The sequence below is a fragment of the Chionomys nivalis genome, chromosome 20, assembly GCF_950005125.1.
Source record: "Chionomys nivalis chromosome 20, mChiNiv1.1, whole genome shotgun sequence".
In the NCBI taxonomy this organism is placed as follows: domain Eukaryota; kingdom Metazoa; phylum Chordata; class Mammalia; order Rodentia; family Cricetidae; genus Chionomys; species Chionomys nivalis.
In genome coordinates, this window is record NC_080105.1 from 12,956,968 (window position 1) to 12,973,473 (window position 16,506).

General features: G+C 37.3%; 1 protein-coding gene across 5 annotated transcripts in view; it reads left to right on the plus strand.

Moving 5' to 3' along the window:
- Positions 1-16,506, plus strand: part of Psd3 (pleckstrin and Sec7 domain containing 3) — a 439,685-nt gene that overhangs the window by 343,149 nt on the left and 80,030 nt on the right. For all 5 annotated transcript variants that reach the window (XM_057753140.1, XM_057753141.1, XM_057753142.1 and 2 more), the window contains one exon: positions 755-798. In XM_057753140.1, the coding sequence (XP_057609123.1) occupies positions 755-798 (44 nt within the window). The remainder of the gene's footprint in view (positions 1-754; positions 799-16,506) is intronic.

Consider the following 16,506-nt stretch of genomic DNA (forward strand, 5'->3'; position numbering starts at 1 on the left):
TTTTCTGCCATGCCTTTGCATCTTAGAAATGCATTTGTCTTACTTTTATTTTGTCTTATTCCTAATTAAAGCTTTTTCCTGGGTATATGCTGTAGATGAGCAAATTGATCACAAGGGCTTTATTTGGAATACTGATTTTGGGAGGGCCAGGAAGGCTATGTGTGTTTTACCAAGCTCTTGGGAAGTTTTCTGTCTCCTTCATCATTACTATACATAGACATGGAGGTAGCACTCACTGAACCATAGGGAAAATAATGACCTTAGAATAATAAAAACCACTTGAGTCAGTGGTGTAGAAACACTTAAAACTATCCCATATCTGACTTAATGCTTTCTTCCATGTGTCTATTCAGGTAATATAAGAGCAATCGTATTTCTACCGTTATTGAAGAGTGTGACTACCCTTAAAGTCCATATTGATGAAGTTGGTTTTAAGTGAATGAAATAGAATGTGCTGCTTGAGTTCAGTCATAGCCTAATTCTACTATACCAAGAAATAATGTACAGTACTGTACGTTATTTATAAAAGATAGTTTTTGCTTACTGAATGTTTATTTGTTTCACAAAATGCTCATTTTTTCTCCCCTGTGAATTTTTCAGCTTCTAGAGACCAATCAGTTAAGATATTCTGATTGTGAAGGCATGAGGAAGTTGCTCAAAATTTTCTGAAGCCTTTGACTTTACTCCTTTACTGAATTCAGCATATGGAACAGAATTAAAAATACTAATTTGGTCTTATTTCCTCTGTTTACAGGCCTTGTACAATTCAATCAAGAATGAGAAGCTTGAATGGGCAGTGTGAGTATGCTTGATATCAGCTTTTTAATAATGTGGTTTTTCACACTACTGTAAATGAAGACACCCAGACCCAAATAATCACACAAACTATAATAATTACAACACTGCTTGACCAATGGCTTGGGTGTATTTTTACCTAGCTCTGTCATCTTAAGTTAACCCATAAAATCTATTATTTTATATTTTACCATGAGGCTCGTGGTTTGTTACCTCTTGCTTCTTGGGCAGCTACATGGCGTCTGCCTGATTCCACCTTTTTTCCTCCTCTATCTCTGCTTAGATATCCCCACCTTGCTATATTCTCCCCTGCCATAGGCCAAAGAAGCTTCGTTATTAACCAGTGGTAATGAAACATATTCTCAGTATACAGAAGGGAATCCCATATCATTTCCCCTTTTCTGTCTACATAAAAAGGAGGGTTTTAACTTTAACATAGTAAAATTACAAAAAACAAAAGATACCAAGCAAGAATTACAATTATAATATTTCTTTGTGAGTCTAAAGTTTCATATCTAATTTATCTTTTATCATACTAAGGAAAACTATAACTTTCTTCAACTCCTTCAAAGACCCCAAGAAGAATATAATATTATCTAATAAAACAGGTAGTGCATTGTAAGCACCTTCTAAAACTCTAGAATTTACAGAGACATCTCACTTCCTGGAGAGTAACTCAAAGTTCACTGTACTGTTGGGGAATACATCTTCAGCCTACAGGCCCATAGTATCCTGCAGACTTTTCAATGAAGCAGGAAATTTGAAAGACTGTTTCACCTATATTAGCAGTTAGTCACTTTCTTCTGTGCCCTGCAGAATATCTGGCAGACTCTTTCAGAAGCAGGAACCCTGAAAGACTGTATCACCTTCTTTTGGCAAGTTCAGCAGTCATTTTTCTGTAGGTCCTGCATGGCTGGTTTATACAGCATGCTATCAGGCAATGCAAGCTAGAGCAGTTTCTTATCCAAATGGCAAGACTTGTCACATTGAAGACAAATTTCATAGAATTTCTTCAGTGCCAGTCAGCCTCTCTGAAGTAAGAGAAGTTGCTAGAATCAGACATGTCTCATTGTTGAGATAAGTCTATGTTCTTAAAACCTTCTAAATGCCATATTCCACAGGTCTTTGAAGTGTTGAAGATTATCTAACTGAAATATATCTCTGTATATCTAGAAAACCTAACTAGCATAATTAAAAGTTTGGTTATTATAGATGACTATTAGGCTGTAAACAAAAGTAGACATATACATATACACAGTATCATATCCCCCTTATTTTTTTTTAGAAATTGACTGTGACCATTAATTATTTATAATCAACACCCTTGAAATAAAAACAAACATTTATAAACAATCATTTTGGGAATTTGGGCATAGTTTTCTTCCAAACTGCTTCCTGCTTTTTGTTGTGCGAAGTATTTTTAGGGTTCATGGAGAACTTTTGGGGGCTCTTGTTCCATCAAACCACATTAGCCTGGAAGGAATTCACAGGTTCCCATCCTCTGTGGAAACAAAAGCAGAACCTCTTTCCAAAGTGACAGATCCTTAGACTCAAATTTTGAAGTTAAGATAACTTTAAAAATATATATGTTGGTTTAGCTTAGCAGCCCCCAAAATCAAATGTTTTTCAGCAGTTAACTCATTAACAGTCAAAAATACAAAGAAAATACAATAATACACACAATCCAAACTCTCTGTGTATTTTCCATCTTTACACAGCTTATTTTTAACTATATTACTTTTTAATGTTTATTTTATTATCATTACTCCTTTAATCTTTATCTGTACTCTTTTATATTACCTTTACTGTCTCTTTAAAGACTTTGTTTTACTTTTTAAAACTATTTTTTCTATAACTGCCTATGCCCTTTTTCTTTTGTTCTTTAGCCTACATACATTTTTAAAACACATTATGACCCATCTAGAGTTTTATTTTTGTCTGAATCTGTCTTCTTTATTGTATATCTGTAATCCTTTTTCTTTTCACTGCTTTAAACTGATAAGAAAGTATGGCAAGGACCAGAGCAATCACATTGTCTGTTTGTTCTACCCTGCTCAGCTTTTCCACATGGCCGAGGTCCATTTAACACAAGCTTTGGGAGTCATGTTTACCATCCGACTCTGGGAAGCAGTTGGCCCATGCAGCCACCTAGTAACTTGCAGCAGGCTGCCCACAAACTCCATTTAAGTGCTCTGTAACAGGACCTCCCAAAAGAACCAGAGCATTTGAGCCACCAACATGAACCAGGAAACTTCCTCTTAAAGGAGCCACACAGTTTTTGCTGCTAAAGCTGAGTCAGGAAGCCTTCTCTTAAAGCAGCTGTGCCTCTGCTCGCTGTCAGCAAACAGAGCCTACCTGAAAATACTCAGCTACCAAGAAGCCCCAATTGACTCCCATTTTTATGGGTCTAGAAGCCATTTTTTAAAAGCTTACTTAGGCTTTATGTGTATATTCTTGCCAAATATTTGGGCGCTGTTTGTAAATGAAGACTACACTTTCATTTACAGACTGCCCAGACCCAAATAATCACATAGAGACTTAATTACAACCCTGCTTGACCAATGACTTGGGCATATTTCTAGCTAGCTCTTACATCTTAAATTAACCCATTCTATTATTTTCTATTTTACCATGAGACTCGTGGTTTGTTACCTCTTGCTTCTTGGGCAGCTACATACCGTCTGCCTGACTCCACTTTCTTTCCTCCTGTATCTCTGCTTAGAGATATTGCTATATTCTGCCCTGCCATAGGCCAAAAAATCTTCTTTATTAACCAGTGGTAATAAAACATATTCACATCATACAGAGGGGGATTCCACATCACACTACCTTTCTTTATGCCTTGGAGGTGATTTTAGAGAGTTAAGTATGTATAACTAGTTCTTATTTTATGTCATTTGTCTTACCTGCATTATGTAAAACCTGAGTAAACCTTGAGAACTCTGTTACTCTTGGTGGTGGTAGTGTTTGTTAGCATTCTTCTTTTGCTCTGGCCTATAAGCAGTTAGTTACCTTATAATGAATCTTTGAAAATTGTGTTTATACCAAAACCTAAAATACATGGTATATGTATCATCTACTTATTTGAGTTTTCCTCTTGCTATCATCAAATATCAAATGAAGCCAATCTTGTTTATTATGGCACTAGTCTACTGTGACATGAATCAATATTAATGAAAAGAGGAAAAAGATTACATGGGTAAATAAACTTGAGAAATGATTAAGCTAAGCCACCCATTTGTTTTAAACTTCAAGTTTAGAACATTACATATTATTAATAATCTCTCAAGGTATTGCATATTATTAACAGTCTCTAAAAGAAAAAAATAATTTTGAATCTGCTTGACAGTAAAATATACTGTTTCAGGGCATATGCTTTAGCAAATACTGTTTAGATAAATACTACTTTACATAAGCAAATAATACTTTCTTGTTAAATTTTCACTAATATACAATTAAATTTTTTAAAAAATAATTATTAGGTTTGATGTTGAGATGGCTCAGCTGGTGAGAGAGAACATGTTATTATTCTAAAGTTGTCCTCTGAACTCCTCTGGTGCTCATACACCTTCTCCCTATGCCCCCCCCACATATGCATAGTAAGTTTTTAAAGTCAGTATCATTTGAATTATTCCACTAATTCCAGGCTATATATTGCTGATGTAGGTGACTCCATTTAGGAATTTAATATTTGCAAGTGTAATCACTTGTATTCTGTATTTATACATGATAATGCTCACTTAAAAGCAATGTATCATTTTAAGGAGTTTCTGTAATATTCTCAACTGTCATGGTAGAGAGCACTTGCTGTTCATACAGAGAAGAGAGTTCAGTTCCCAGCACTGGCAGGGCATGGTATTCACAACCATAGCTCCAGTTCCAGAAGACCCTATACCCTCTTCTGACCTCTAGGGGCACCAGGCATCATGCTCATTGTGGAGTCAGATCTGAGTATGATGAGTTTCCTTTTTAGTAGACCAAGTTAATGTCAGTGATTGCATCTCAGGTGATTTACTGAGGACCCAGAAGTATTCTGCAACACTATCCAAAAATGGATTGCGCTTCAGTTCACACTTAATGCTGTAGCTGGGAAATCTCAGTTCTACTTATTTTCTCTCCTTTTTCTGCTTTTCATCCCTACTCCATATGCTTGGATATATACTACTGGTTTGTGTTTTATAAAGAAGAAAAGTAAGGCACTGTGGCCGTTAATTATTTTTTAACCTTCTACAAAACAAAGAAGTTGGATAGAATCATCATGAGTACCTTTCCAGTTCTGGTATCCTGTTTTTGAATTTTACTTTATATGAACATATCCTACGCGACTTTCCTGTGTAAATAAAATTGTTGTCGTATAGAGTGACTATAAAACCAAGAAGGGAAGGTAATGGGGGTGGATGAAGCAGTGTGGAGAAAGACAGGTAGCTGTCCTGGTTTGCTTTCTGCTGCTGTGATAAACACCGCAAGTACAGTCAGCTTGTGACGGGAAGGTTTGTCTCAGGTTTACAGTACTGCTGATCATCTGTTGAAACCAATGTTGCTAGAACGCACTTCAGAAAGTAGTTCTGGACTTCAGCCTTATGGGATCCACTAGAGCACGCTGTTTTTATTTTAAATAAATGTGTTGCTCCACATGTAGAGCTGCACCACAGTGCCCTTCTGACTCTCTTTATACCCCTCTCTGACTCATTTTCCACTTCTTATGCATGTGTGTCGGTCTTTACCTCTCTAAGTTCAACACTACAATTATCTCTTAAGATCATTGTTCCCCTTCACCCCTTAAACTTTATCTGCCACCTCTGCACAAATGCTCCCTCAACAAATGGAGTTCTGCCTGCTTTCCTGAGTCTCAGTTGCCTTTACATTGTGCTGCAGGGCTTTGGGCCAGCACTTGCATGCACCCTCTCTTTCTGGCTCTTATAGTATATTCATTACTGTTATAGACACTAGTAACTTCCTGCCTACTTGGGTTTTGACTTCTACATAACCTTTGACTTCACCCACAGCGTCTCTAGACCTGGCTTTCAGTAATGTCCTTCCCTTCAATCGTGCTGCTGCTACTCATACTTACTGAAGTGTGCATCCTGTGTGTCTCCTAAGCAAGTGTGTGTATGCCTGTCTCTTGTTTCTTTCTTCTACATTAACCTGATCAAAGCATCCCTATGCTGTAAAACTTCAAGAAGGCCCCATACTTTCTGTCTGTTACCTATTTTATTACAGTGTTGTCTTAACACAGTCCTCCTTTCAACTAAGCACAGTTACTAGTACTTGGCCCATGGCCTTTTCACTTTCTCTCCTTTCACTGCATGGAACCTTACCCCCAGAGCTCAGCTTATATGACACCCATTCCATTACATCTTTCCTGGTCTTACCAACCAGAAATGATCTCCATTTTACTTTATCTGATAGCATTATCAGTTTATACTCTCCATTATAGCTACTGTGAATAAAATTTCATTAGATTCCAGGTTCCTTGAGGAAATGAAACATGTCTGATTTCTCCCTTATATTTCCTGCTTTGCCTACCATAACGCCTGTGTGTAGTGGAGATTCCATAAAAGGCCATCGGAAAGGTTGATTGTGTATATGCATGTTCAGAACACAAACAAAGGATGCTGCTGCTGTGGAATTTGTAAGGTAGTACACACTTGAGTGGTAATTCCTGTGATGTTGATGTCAGAGCCTTAGAGGAGGCAGACATGTAGAATTATGGACTGCTATACTAGCTAAAGGGGTCTCAGCTGTTAAATACATGGAAATACCTGAGGGAGCCCTCTCCTTGGGAATGTGAGTGACAGAAAAAGGACGTGGCAATCAATTAACAAACAGTACTCCCATTATAATATTTTTAAAAATGTGACTAAAGCTTTACTAATAGTTTTTCTTTTGTAAATGTATGTACAAGGTTGGGGAGTGCATTGCTCTAGCATAGAACCTTCTTTCTCTGTGTGAGGAAAACAGAAATCAAGAAACATTCACTCATAGGTTCAAAGACACGAAGCTGGTACTGTGACAAAGCCAGGCTTTGTTTCCTCTGGTGCCAAGCCTGGCTTCCCCATAGGTATGTAGTCTTATGACAGCCCTTATTGGACAGTAGGCGTCATGTCTGAGCATTTTTGTATTAGAGAGCTTTACATTGGTGTATGAGTCCCATCAGATGCTTGTAGAATTTCAGGTATTGCCAGGAAGCTAGCTGTGGGATCCACCACTCGCTGTTCCATTCTGTAAGTCCGTCTGGGCCTGGCCAAGTGTAGAGTACAAGAAACAGATGTGACTGTGGCCCAGGTCTGCTCCTAATAAGGACAAAGTGTGAAAGGAGGAGAGGCCGCTGCAAGGATGAAAATGTAAAAATTGTAGTGAAGTAGGCACAGAGTTGTCTGGCTGCTGGAAAGAACTCAACCACCGTACACAGAAAAAACACTGTATCTCTGTCTCCATCCCTTTGCTCAGTTGCTCATTAATCATAAAGTGCATATTTGTTGAACTGCTTTGTCCTATGAGGAATGCTGGGAATTCTGAAAGAACAAAAGCCTATACACCACTGGGACATTTTCCTTAAGTTTAAAGCAATTCAGAGTTCAAGTATACAAAAATCAAACTAGGGAATTGGAGAGAGATAAGATGACCTTTATAACTAATTCTAGACTTGTTTAAAATATACTCACAGGGGGATCTTCAGAGAATACAGCTAACAATGTGGCAAAGTTAAAAAATAGTACTCAGCAGAAAAAAAAATAATGAACTTAATGCCTTTACCTGTATGATTTTTGTTATAGCTATATGACATCTGTATTTAAGAATGTCAAGGAGTCTTCCTTAAAATGTGTGTACCTGATGCATGCACCTGGTCTCACTTTAATGAGGTCACAGTATAGCCCATTTTCAATACAGAGCTCCTGGGTTATACTCTCTTCTTGGTACGTTGCTCCTGCTCCTCATTTTGAGTCTGAATACACATTTTTAACTGCATCACTTCATAATCTTTGCTGCTTCATATTATCCTACCCTACCATTCATGATGAGACCATTTCAAAACCTTTGCTATCTTTTCTTCTAAACTAAACCATTTCTTGTCTGCCCTCAAATTGTTTTGTGGTGTAGTGGGACACTGGGCTTTTTCTGTCCCTCTTCATCTATTAGACTGCCTCCGCACGTTTCAAAAAGCAACCATTAAACTTCCACTTTATTGTGAACTTTAACTGTGGCTGTTCTTTCTGATACCATTGTTGCTCAGAGACTAATTTGCTGACACCAGAAAATGGAAAAACTTTCACTACTTCTTCCCACTTCTTTACTGCTATGTCTAACGTGTGTGTGTGTGTGTGTGGTATGTTATATGATTTTGTATATGTATGATATATGTCAATGGTGTGTGTGTGGATATGGATATAGTATGTGGTATGAGTGTGTGCGTATGTGTGATATCTGTGTATGGTATGAGTATGTGTATGTGTTTATGGGGTGTGTGGTATGAGTATATGTGTGATGTGAGTTTGTATGATCATGTGATATAAATGTTTGTGAGTCTGTGTATGGTGTAAATGTATTGTGTTGTGAGTGTGTTATGTGTCTCTTGTGGGTGTATGTTTGTGGTATGTGTGCTTTATGTGTGTGTGTATGGTATGACTGAATGTGTGTGTGTATGGTATGAGTGAGTGAGTATGTGAGTGTGCCTGTGTACATGTGTGTTTGAGAGAGTGCATGTGTGGTGTGTGTATGTGTGGTATGTCTATACCATGCACACACATGCTCAGGGGAAGGGTATCACCTGTCTTGTCTATAATAACTCTTTTCTGAGAGGAAGCTTGAGGAATGGAGAGGATGTGCAGCAACTTGCTGCCTGTCCTTGTGGCTGAGCACTTTAATTCTGTATTTCACCTAAAGGTCTGGAATGAAATTGAATTATTACTTCCATTTTTCTGTGTCTCTTGAAGTCTTTTTCCAAGAAATGAATCCTCGGAGCTCCTTTATTCTTGTTTTTTTTTTTAATTTCCTTGTAATATTATACTTAACTGGGTGTTGATTCTAATTTTCAGTAATAATGTAAAATAATTAATATGTAATTTCTGTTGCTCTGTGGAAAATAGCCACCCTCTAAGAACAAAGCATTTTGTTTTGCCCAAGACACCTTTTTTTTATACTTCAGACTGACTTAGATGTGTCACCTTTACTTATGAAGATGAGTTCCTCTCATTTAAGTTTTTCTTTTAATAATTTGTTCCATGAAATTCTTCCTCTGGGCTTCCTCACTTCCACACATCAGAATCATCTAGTAATAATAACTGAATGCCCCTTGTCTGCCTTTGGGTTTAAGGTAGTGTTCTAGAACTGGAGAGATGGTTTAGAGGTTAAGAGCACTGACTGCTCTTTTAGAGGACTCAGGTTCAATTCCCACCACCCACGTGGCAGCTCACAAATGTCTGTAACTCTGAGATCTGACACCCTCACCCATGCATATTTGCAGGTAAAACAACAACACACATAAAAATAAAGATAAATAAATTATTTTGAAAAGTAGTGTTCTAAAGTGTGCTCATCAAAAATCAGTTAATCAGTTAATTATATTAATAACAACAACAACAACCAGAATCTCCTGTAGCCCAGCTGGGCTTTTCCTGCTTTTATAGCTGAGGGTAGCCTTGAAGTACTGACCATCCCGCTCTGAATATAGAGTGCCAGAATTATAGGCTTGCTTCATACACCCAGTTTCATAGGGTGCTGCAGATCAAATCCAGGGCCTCATGCATGCTAGGCAAACACTCCACCAGTTAAACAATTCTCCATCCCTTTCTTGGAATATTTTTACCCTGAGATAAAAATATCCATGAAAAAGATAAATCACAGTAGTTTCTTCTTGTTTTGGGGGACGTCTGTTCATATTCCTACCGTGGTAGGTACTGCCTCATGTGCCACTCTTGGTAACATCAATGTTGTAACATCAGTGTTACCACCGCAGCTTTAGAGGGTGCACACAGTGCTTACATACAGGATATTACTGCTGGGGAGGAGTATGAGCAAAGCACAGGGACATGCATGTGTGAAAGTGTCATGATGAATCACATAAGTCACATTATTTTGTACACTTAAGAGAAGCCTAGTTGAATATTAAAAAACAGATGGCATAATGATTAAAAATTGGCATTTAACTTAAGATTTGGGGCTGAAGAAAACATATCATCTGGAAATTTGCTATCTAAAAATTGATCCTGAGCTTCGGTTGGTCTTTAGAGTTTGAAGTAAGCGAAGCTTCAGGGCAGATAATTAGAGAATTCCTCAGACAGCTCTATCAAATGTCATCTTATTTTCCTAGATCATAGCCCACACTTAACATTTCCTCTCGAAGTGTTTTTTTTCTTTTTTTCCCCACTTTCTCTCAGTGAAAACGGTGTCTTTTTCAAGTGTTTATAATTCAGGCATATAGGAAACTGGAGTAATTTGTCACCAAATTCTTCCCGTTCAAATGGTAATTCAGAAGGGAAAGGGGAAAAAGAAACTTTATGTATTTCCTGTGTAAATGCGGTCTCTGAGTGATTGGATTGAGATGGATCCTTGGAGTGTTTCAGGGTTTCATGTGAAGACAGTTGTAGCACAGAAAAAGCAGGCCTTGATAGAGAAGCTGTCATTACTCCCCATTCTCAGGGGGAATATGTGAAGTCCTCTGGTTGGTGACTAGATGGAGTGAGACTTTAATGTTGCTACCCTACTTGTGATAAAGCCTTTTTCTTTAAAGACGCATATAAAGGCCTCCCATTATGATGTGCTTAGTTTAGAAAACTAAGCACTACAATTGTTAAAAATAGATTATTATTTAGAAAGTGGGCTATGAGCCCCCATCTTCTTCACATCTGGCAGCATTCTTACTGATATTAAAGGGCGCCCCACGGAGCTTAACACTTTTAGATAAACACAAACCATGCTTTCACAATTTAAAGGTCTATGCCAAAACCAGTGATTTTTAGAAAATAAAATGCAGTGTGTTTCATACTTGCAGTAATGTTTTGAAGTTTATCTATATGCTTTGTTTTTTTTTTTTTATTTTTGGTAAGTGATGAGGGCAGATCCATTTTAAACTCCTCCTACCTTATGGCATAAAATGTAGAACAACAGAGAACCCATGATGACTTATCACTGCTTTAGTTTGTCTCCTAACTATCATCTGGCTTAATACATCTCAGTATCCAGCGCAGTGATTTACTCTTGTATCAAACCACATTCACCTGTTGTTTCAAAGTGTTGGGTTGATTATTTTAGAAACTCGTTTAAGTATAATTCCAGAGTTTTCTTTTAAAATAAACAATAAGATCTGACAATTACCACAATCAATTACCCAATTTCTCCCACCCCAGAAGAGTCCTCATGCTGAGGAGCCATCTTGTTTTATGTGCACTCTTCTCTCTTGTTGTGACTGGACAGTGCTCTGTACACAACTCTGCTGGACCATATATTGCCTTATTTCATTCAAGAGATGCTCCTCGTTGTGTCTTACTCACCCCCTAGGTATTTTCATCACTTTGTTGCTTCCTAGTAACTTTAGTGCTTGATTTGATTCTGATATCTATCAAGCTGGCACTGAGTGTGTCACAAGGAACATATCCAGATGCTTCCTTCATGGAAGAGAATGGATGTTAGACTGCCTGTTACCTGCTGGGTTCCACATGCATTCATGTAGGTGAAATGACGCCACAGTTAGGGACATCCTCTTGTAGTCCTGTGAGCTCTCTTCCTGTAACTTCTGCCTTCTCCTGTCTGGATTGTGATTTTCAGTGAGATGATGACATCTAGCTTTAGAGCGATTCTGAGGTGAAGATCATAAATTGTGGCGATCACAGCTGTGACTTGGGATTTAGGGTGGGGCTTGGTACCTCATTCCTTTTTTTGTTTCTGCTAGAGAAAATATACACAGAGCAAAGAGCTGCAGCTATTGAGTTTTGCTCAAGCTGCCTGATAGAAGGAATGAAAATGTGCACTTCAATACCAAGGTGACTCCCTGCCCAACCTGTAGGGATAATTTGTAAAAATTGAAGGCACACAAGAACCTTGAACTTTCTAAGCACAGACTCATTGACAGCCTGACATCAAATCCTGAAATTCTAGAACGCTCCAAACATATACACTTATCAAGGAATTACTCTGGCCTGTAATTTTATTATTATTTAATATACGTTACATATTGTATACTTATTTTATAATACGTAACACATTTCTAGATATAAGAAAAAATAAAGAGCATACTAAAAATCAGAAAACACAATGTGAAGAGGCAGAGGCAGCACCAGAGTCAGGGTGAGCTAGTGTATGAAAGTTGGATTTGTCAGAGCCAGGACTTAACGCTGCTTAAGATGCTAAGTACTGCAATGGATAAAGTAGGCAGCATGTGTGAACAGATGGGAGATATTAGCAAAGAGATAGGAGTTCTAAGGGGAAAAAATGAAACTGTATATTAAAAGACATGGCAGGGTGTTTGGGCCCATTAATAGTATAGACATGTGTGAGAAAAGATTCTAAACTTGAGGATATATCAGTAGGAACTTCTGGGTGTAGAAAAAGAGGGTAGGGTCCAAGATTTAGAAAAGGAACAGAGTATCTGAGAACTCAACAGCTACAGAGGGTGTAGCATCCTGACAGCATGTGGGAAAGAAACAAGAGAGAAGGGAAAGAGATAATGAACAAGTAACGACTGAGAATTTCCCACCAGTGTCAAACAGCAAGCCACAGATCCAGATAGCTCAGAAGATATGAGGGAAAGTAAATTTAGGGAATGAGAGAGAACCTTATATTTTGGCATTTCATTTCAAGCTACAAAGTAGCTACTCTTAGCTCAAGGAAACCCATTTTAAATGTAAATACACAGCAGGATGGACTGAAACAAACTGTGATAACTGGAACTGAGGAAAAGGACAGAGTAGCCGTGTCAGCTCAGCTGAGAAGCTGAAGAGCAAGCAAACTTTCAGGAATGAAGAAGCTGTATGACGATGACAATAAGAGAGGAGTCTATTCTCCAAAAAGCCATGGTAGACCTTAATGTGTGCATCTAACAAATGTAACCATGGGCTAGCTGGTAGATTCTAAACCTTACACATAAACTGGCTGATCCAGCAGGCCAAAAGTCAGAGTCTAGCACTGTGCAGTTCTCCTGCACCATCAATAGACTGGCTATAATTGATATCTGTTGGTGAATTCCTATATTAACAGCAGAATTCACATTCTCAAGGACATGTGGAATATTAACCAAAGTTAGTCGCATTCCCAGCCACAGTAAAATATACCCTAACAATTTTTACGTGGAAAGTTTACATTTGCCCTCAGACTAGAATGGACTTAAGTGAAAAATCAACAACTAAATTGTAAAATCCAATAAAAATGTAGAGACTAAGCAGCATGCTCTTAAATAGTCCATGAGGGCAATAACTCTGAAGAGAAATTTAAATGGCTTTAATCTAAAGGGGGGAATAAAAATTCCTCTTTTCATAATTTGTGTGCTGTGGTAAAAGTAATAGTTCCTTACCTAGCAGCTTGTGTATAGTTAGAGCAGGAAAGGGGTTTCAAATCAGGGATTTAACTTTCTACATTAGGAAGCTGCAGCCGGGAGAGGAAAGATCGCTTAAAACCAAAAGTAGATAGAAAAGACAAAGAAGTTAGTGTAGAAATTAATGAAATTGAGAATAGTAATTAAGAGAGTTAACTAAAAGCTAATTATTTGAAAAGATGGGTAAAATGGATAAGGTCTAACTAGTATTAACTAAGATAAAATTTAGAGCTTAAATTAACATTACTAATTTTAGATATGAAAGAAGAAATATAATTTTAAATCCTATGACATTTAAAGGATTGCAAAGAGATGGTATAGACAGCTCTATGCCCACAGATTTGATAGGAACAAATTCTTTAAAGAAAATGTCAGTCAAAACTCATTGGCCAATATATATTAAAACAGTTGAAAAAGTAATATATTACCTTCTTATCCAGTATTACACCTAAATGGTGTTACTGGTAAGTCCTGCCAAACATTTATGGAGCAAATTTTCCTGCTTCTTTATAATCTCTCCAAGAATATAGACATAAACAGGAGCTCCAGTACAGATTCTCACATGCCCCAAGTGTTACAACCAGCAAACTGGATAAAATCATTAAAGCACAGACCAATGTGTCATGAGCACAATGTCGGAACCCTCAATATTCACAGATCAAATAAAACCATGAGCTAGTCTTATAATGAGAAACCTAAAAGTTTGCCTGTTTCAGCCCATAAATGGTAGAAAAATGATGCCATTTCATCTCACCACTGCTTCTCAGATTCGGAGTGGAAGCCGTACCTCATGCAGCATGAAAAGCAGAGGTATAGATATGCATGCAGGTCTAGAAAACAGAAACTGCTGTGACAGCATGATGGCCTATGCAGAAAATCCAAAATAGTCGGTGGTCATAGTTTGACATCTATTCAAAATGAGTAAATATAGCTCCGAAGTGTTACATTTAGGAATGATGTGAATACAGGTGGAAGACAATTGTTTCATATTTCTGTCATCTGTGTTGAAAAACAATGTGGAGATGATGTGGAGAAAGGATGGCCTCTAGATAAAAATCCAGGACAATGTGGGGATGATGTGGAGAAAGTATGGCCTCTGGATAAGATTCTGGACAATGTGGGGATGGTGTGGAGAAAGGACGGCCTCTGGATAAGATCCAGGAAAGTTCTCACAGTGTTGCTACAGTAAATAGCACTTCTGTGGCAGCCATCACAGACCCAAGGAGTCCGTTCTTAGGATCTAGACAGCTGCCCCCGGATGACATCAGCTTGTGTCTAGGAGCAGGTTGAGTTTTGCCCCCAGAACCTAACAAGGCCATTCATGAACCTTTACAACACTAAAAGTACTTGTTTTTCAGGATGGAATATTTGAGAACTTTGTTCTTGGTGTTTTGATTAAAAGTGCGCTGTTTCTGTTCTCATGGTTTTCCTATTCGAGTATATTTTAGTTTTTAATACCAAACTACTAATATTTGTAACCTTCTCTAACACTCTTATCCACAAAAAGCATAGCAGGTGTCACTAAAATGTCACACAGTAAATTGCAAAAGTATGAGAACTAATTTGAAAATTTTGAAATAATTCTATTTGATTCTATTTATCCAGAATATTATTCTAATATATTATCATTATATATTATATTGTAATTACTTTTACACTGAGCTTTTAGAAATTTTACCAAAATTTCGTTCATAAAATTGTGTTGTAATAAAATTTATTTAATGCTCTCTTATATTTTTTATCTCAAAATATTTTTTCCTCTCCTTTTCTTGGAATGATGTGATCTGTGGTTCATCTCACAGTTGGTCACAGGTAACTGTAACCTCAGAGAAAGGAATATTCATGTCTCTTGAGAAATAGGAGTCCCTGTGGACATTGGACCCTCTCAGATGATCTGAAAATATTGATGACGTATTATTCTAAGAGCTGTTTATTCACTCTGGTAGTCCCTTGCTCCAGGTTTGATTGAATCATATTTACCTGGTTTTGGTCTTGCTACCCATGCCTTTGGAGTCCTAAGAAATCACTGGCTGGACTGATGTGACGCTTGCCTTGTGTCAGGTCTCACTGTGCTGCCTTTGGAGTCCTAAGAAATCACTGGCTGGACTGATGTGACGCTTGCCTTGTGTCGGGTCTCACTGTGCTTAGGCCCTTCGTCCACTTGAGTAAACTGAGTGCTCATTTTTCTTCTGGTAAGGGTCTAGTTTCATCCTTTGCAGGATATTAGTCAAGTTTTCTAACACCATATTTTTTAAAGAAGACTATCTTTTAGCTTGAGTTCTTAGAGATTTTATCAAAATCAACTGGCTACAGATACTAGGATTTATGTTTAGCTTTCTATCCTACTCCATTGGTTGATATATCTGTTTGATTTTATTACTAATAACATCTGTTTTATTAAAATATCTTTATAATTTATAGTTGGACTATATCCATATTCGTGAATTTGACAAGCCATATATTGAAATATTTTAAAGAACTGTGTATTAGGTATGTACTTATATATTTTTGTCATTGTTCACTAAATATTACTTTAAGTAGTAACAGTTTACACAGACTGTGCATTATATAAATGGATGATTGTGTGCAATTACAACCTCCTTTTATGTGAAGGCCTTGAGTACCCATGAGAAACCATGAATCCAGTTTTCCACAGATACTAGGGGAGCACATCATATGAGGGCATGTAATACCTCTGTTTCTTCTTTTTGTTCTGGATTTCTTACCTTTCAGAGTGTTTTAGGCTTCTTGCTATTTCTGTGAACTATCATTGGAATATTTATAAGAAACTGAATTGGCTCTGTAGCTTTCTTTAGGTAACATGATCATCTTAATAATTAGCCTTTTCAGTCCATGAACATGGAATCATTATCATTTATTTGTATATCCTTTCGTTTCTTGCATCAGTGTTTTGTAATTTTCAGTGCATGCATCTTTTACTTCCCTGTTAGAAATACTTCTGTTATTTTCATTTGGAAGGAAGGTGGGATTCTTTGTAAATGAGATTATTTAATTTACCAATTTTTGTGTGTATTTCATAGGAACACTTAATTATATTGTATGTTTACTTTCCAAGGTACAACTCTTCTGAATTTGAAAGTTCTAAATTGGGCTTATTTTTTAATTTTTAATTTGTTTTATTTTGTGGCTTGATGTTCTTAGAATTCCCTTTTATAAAACCACAC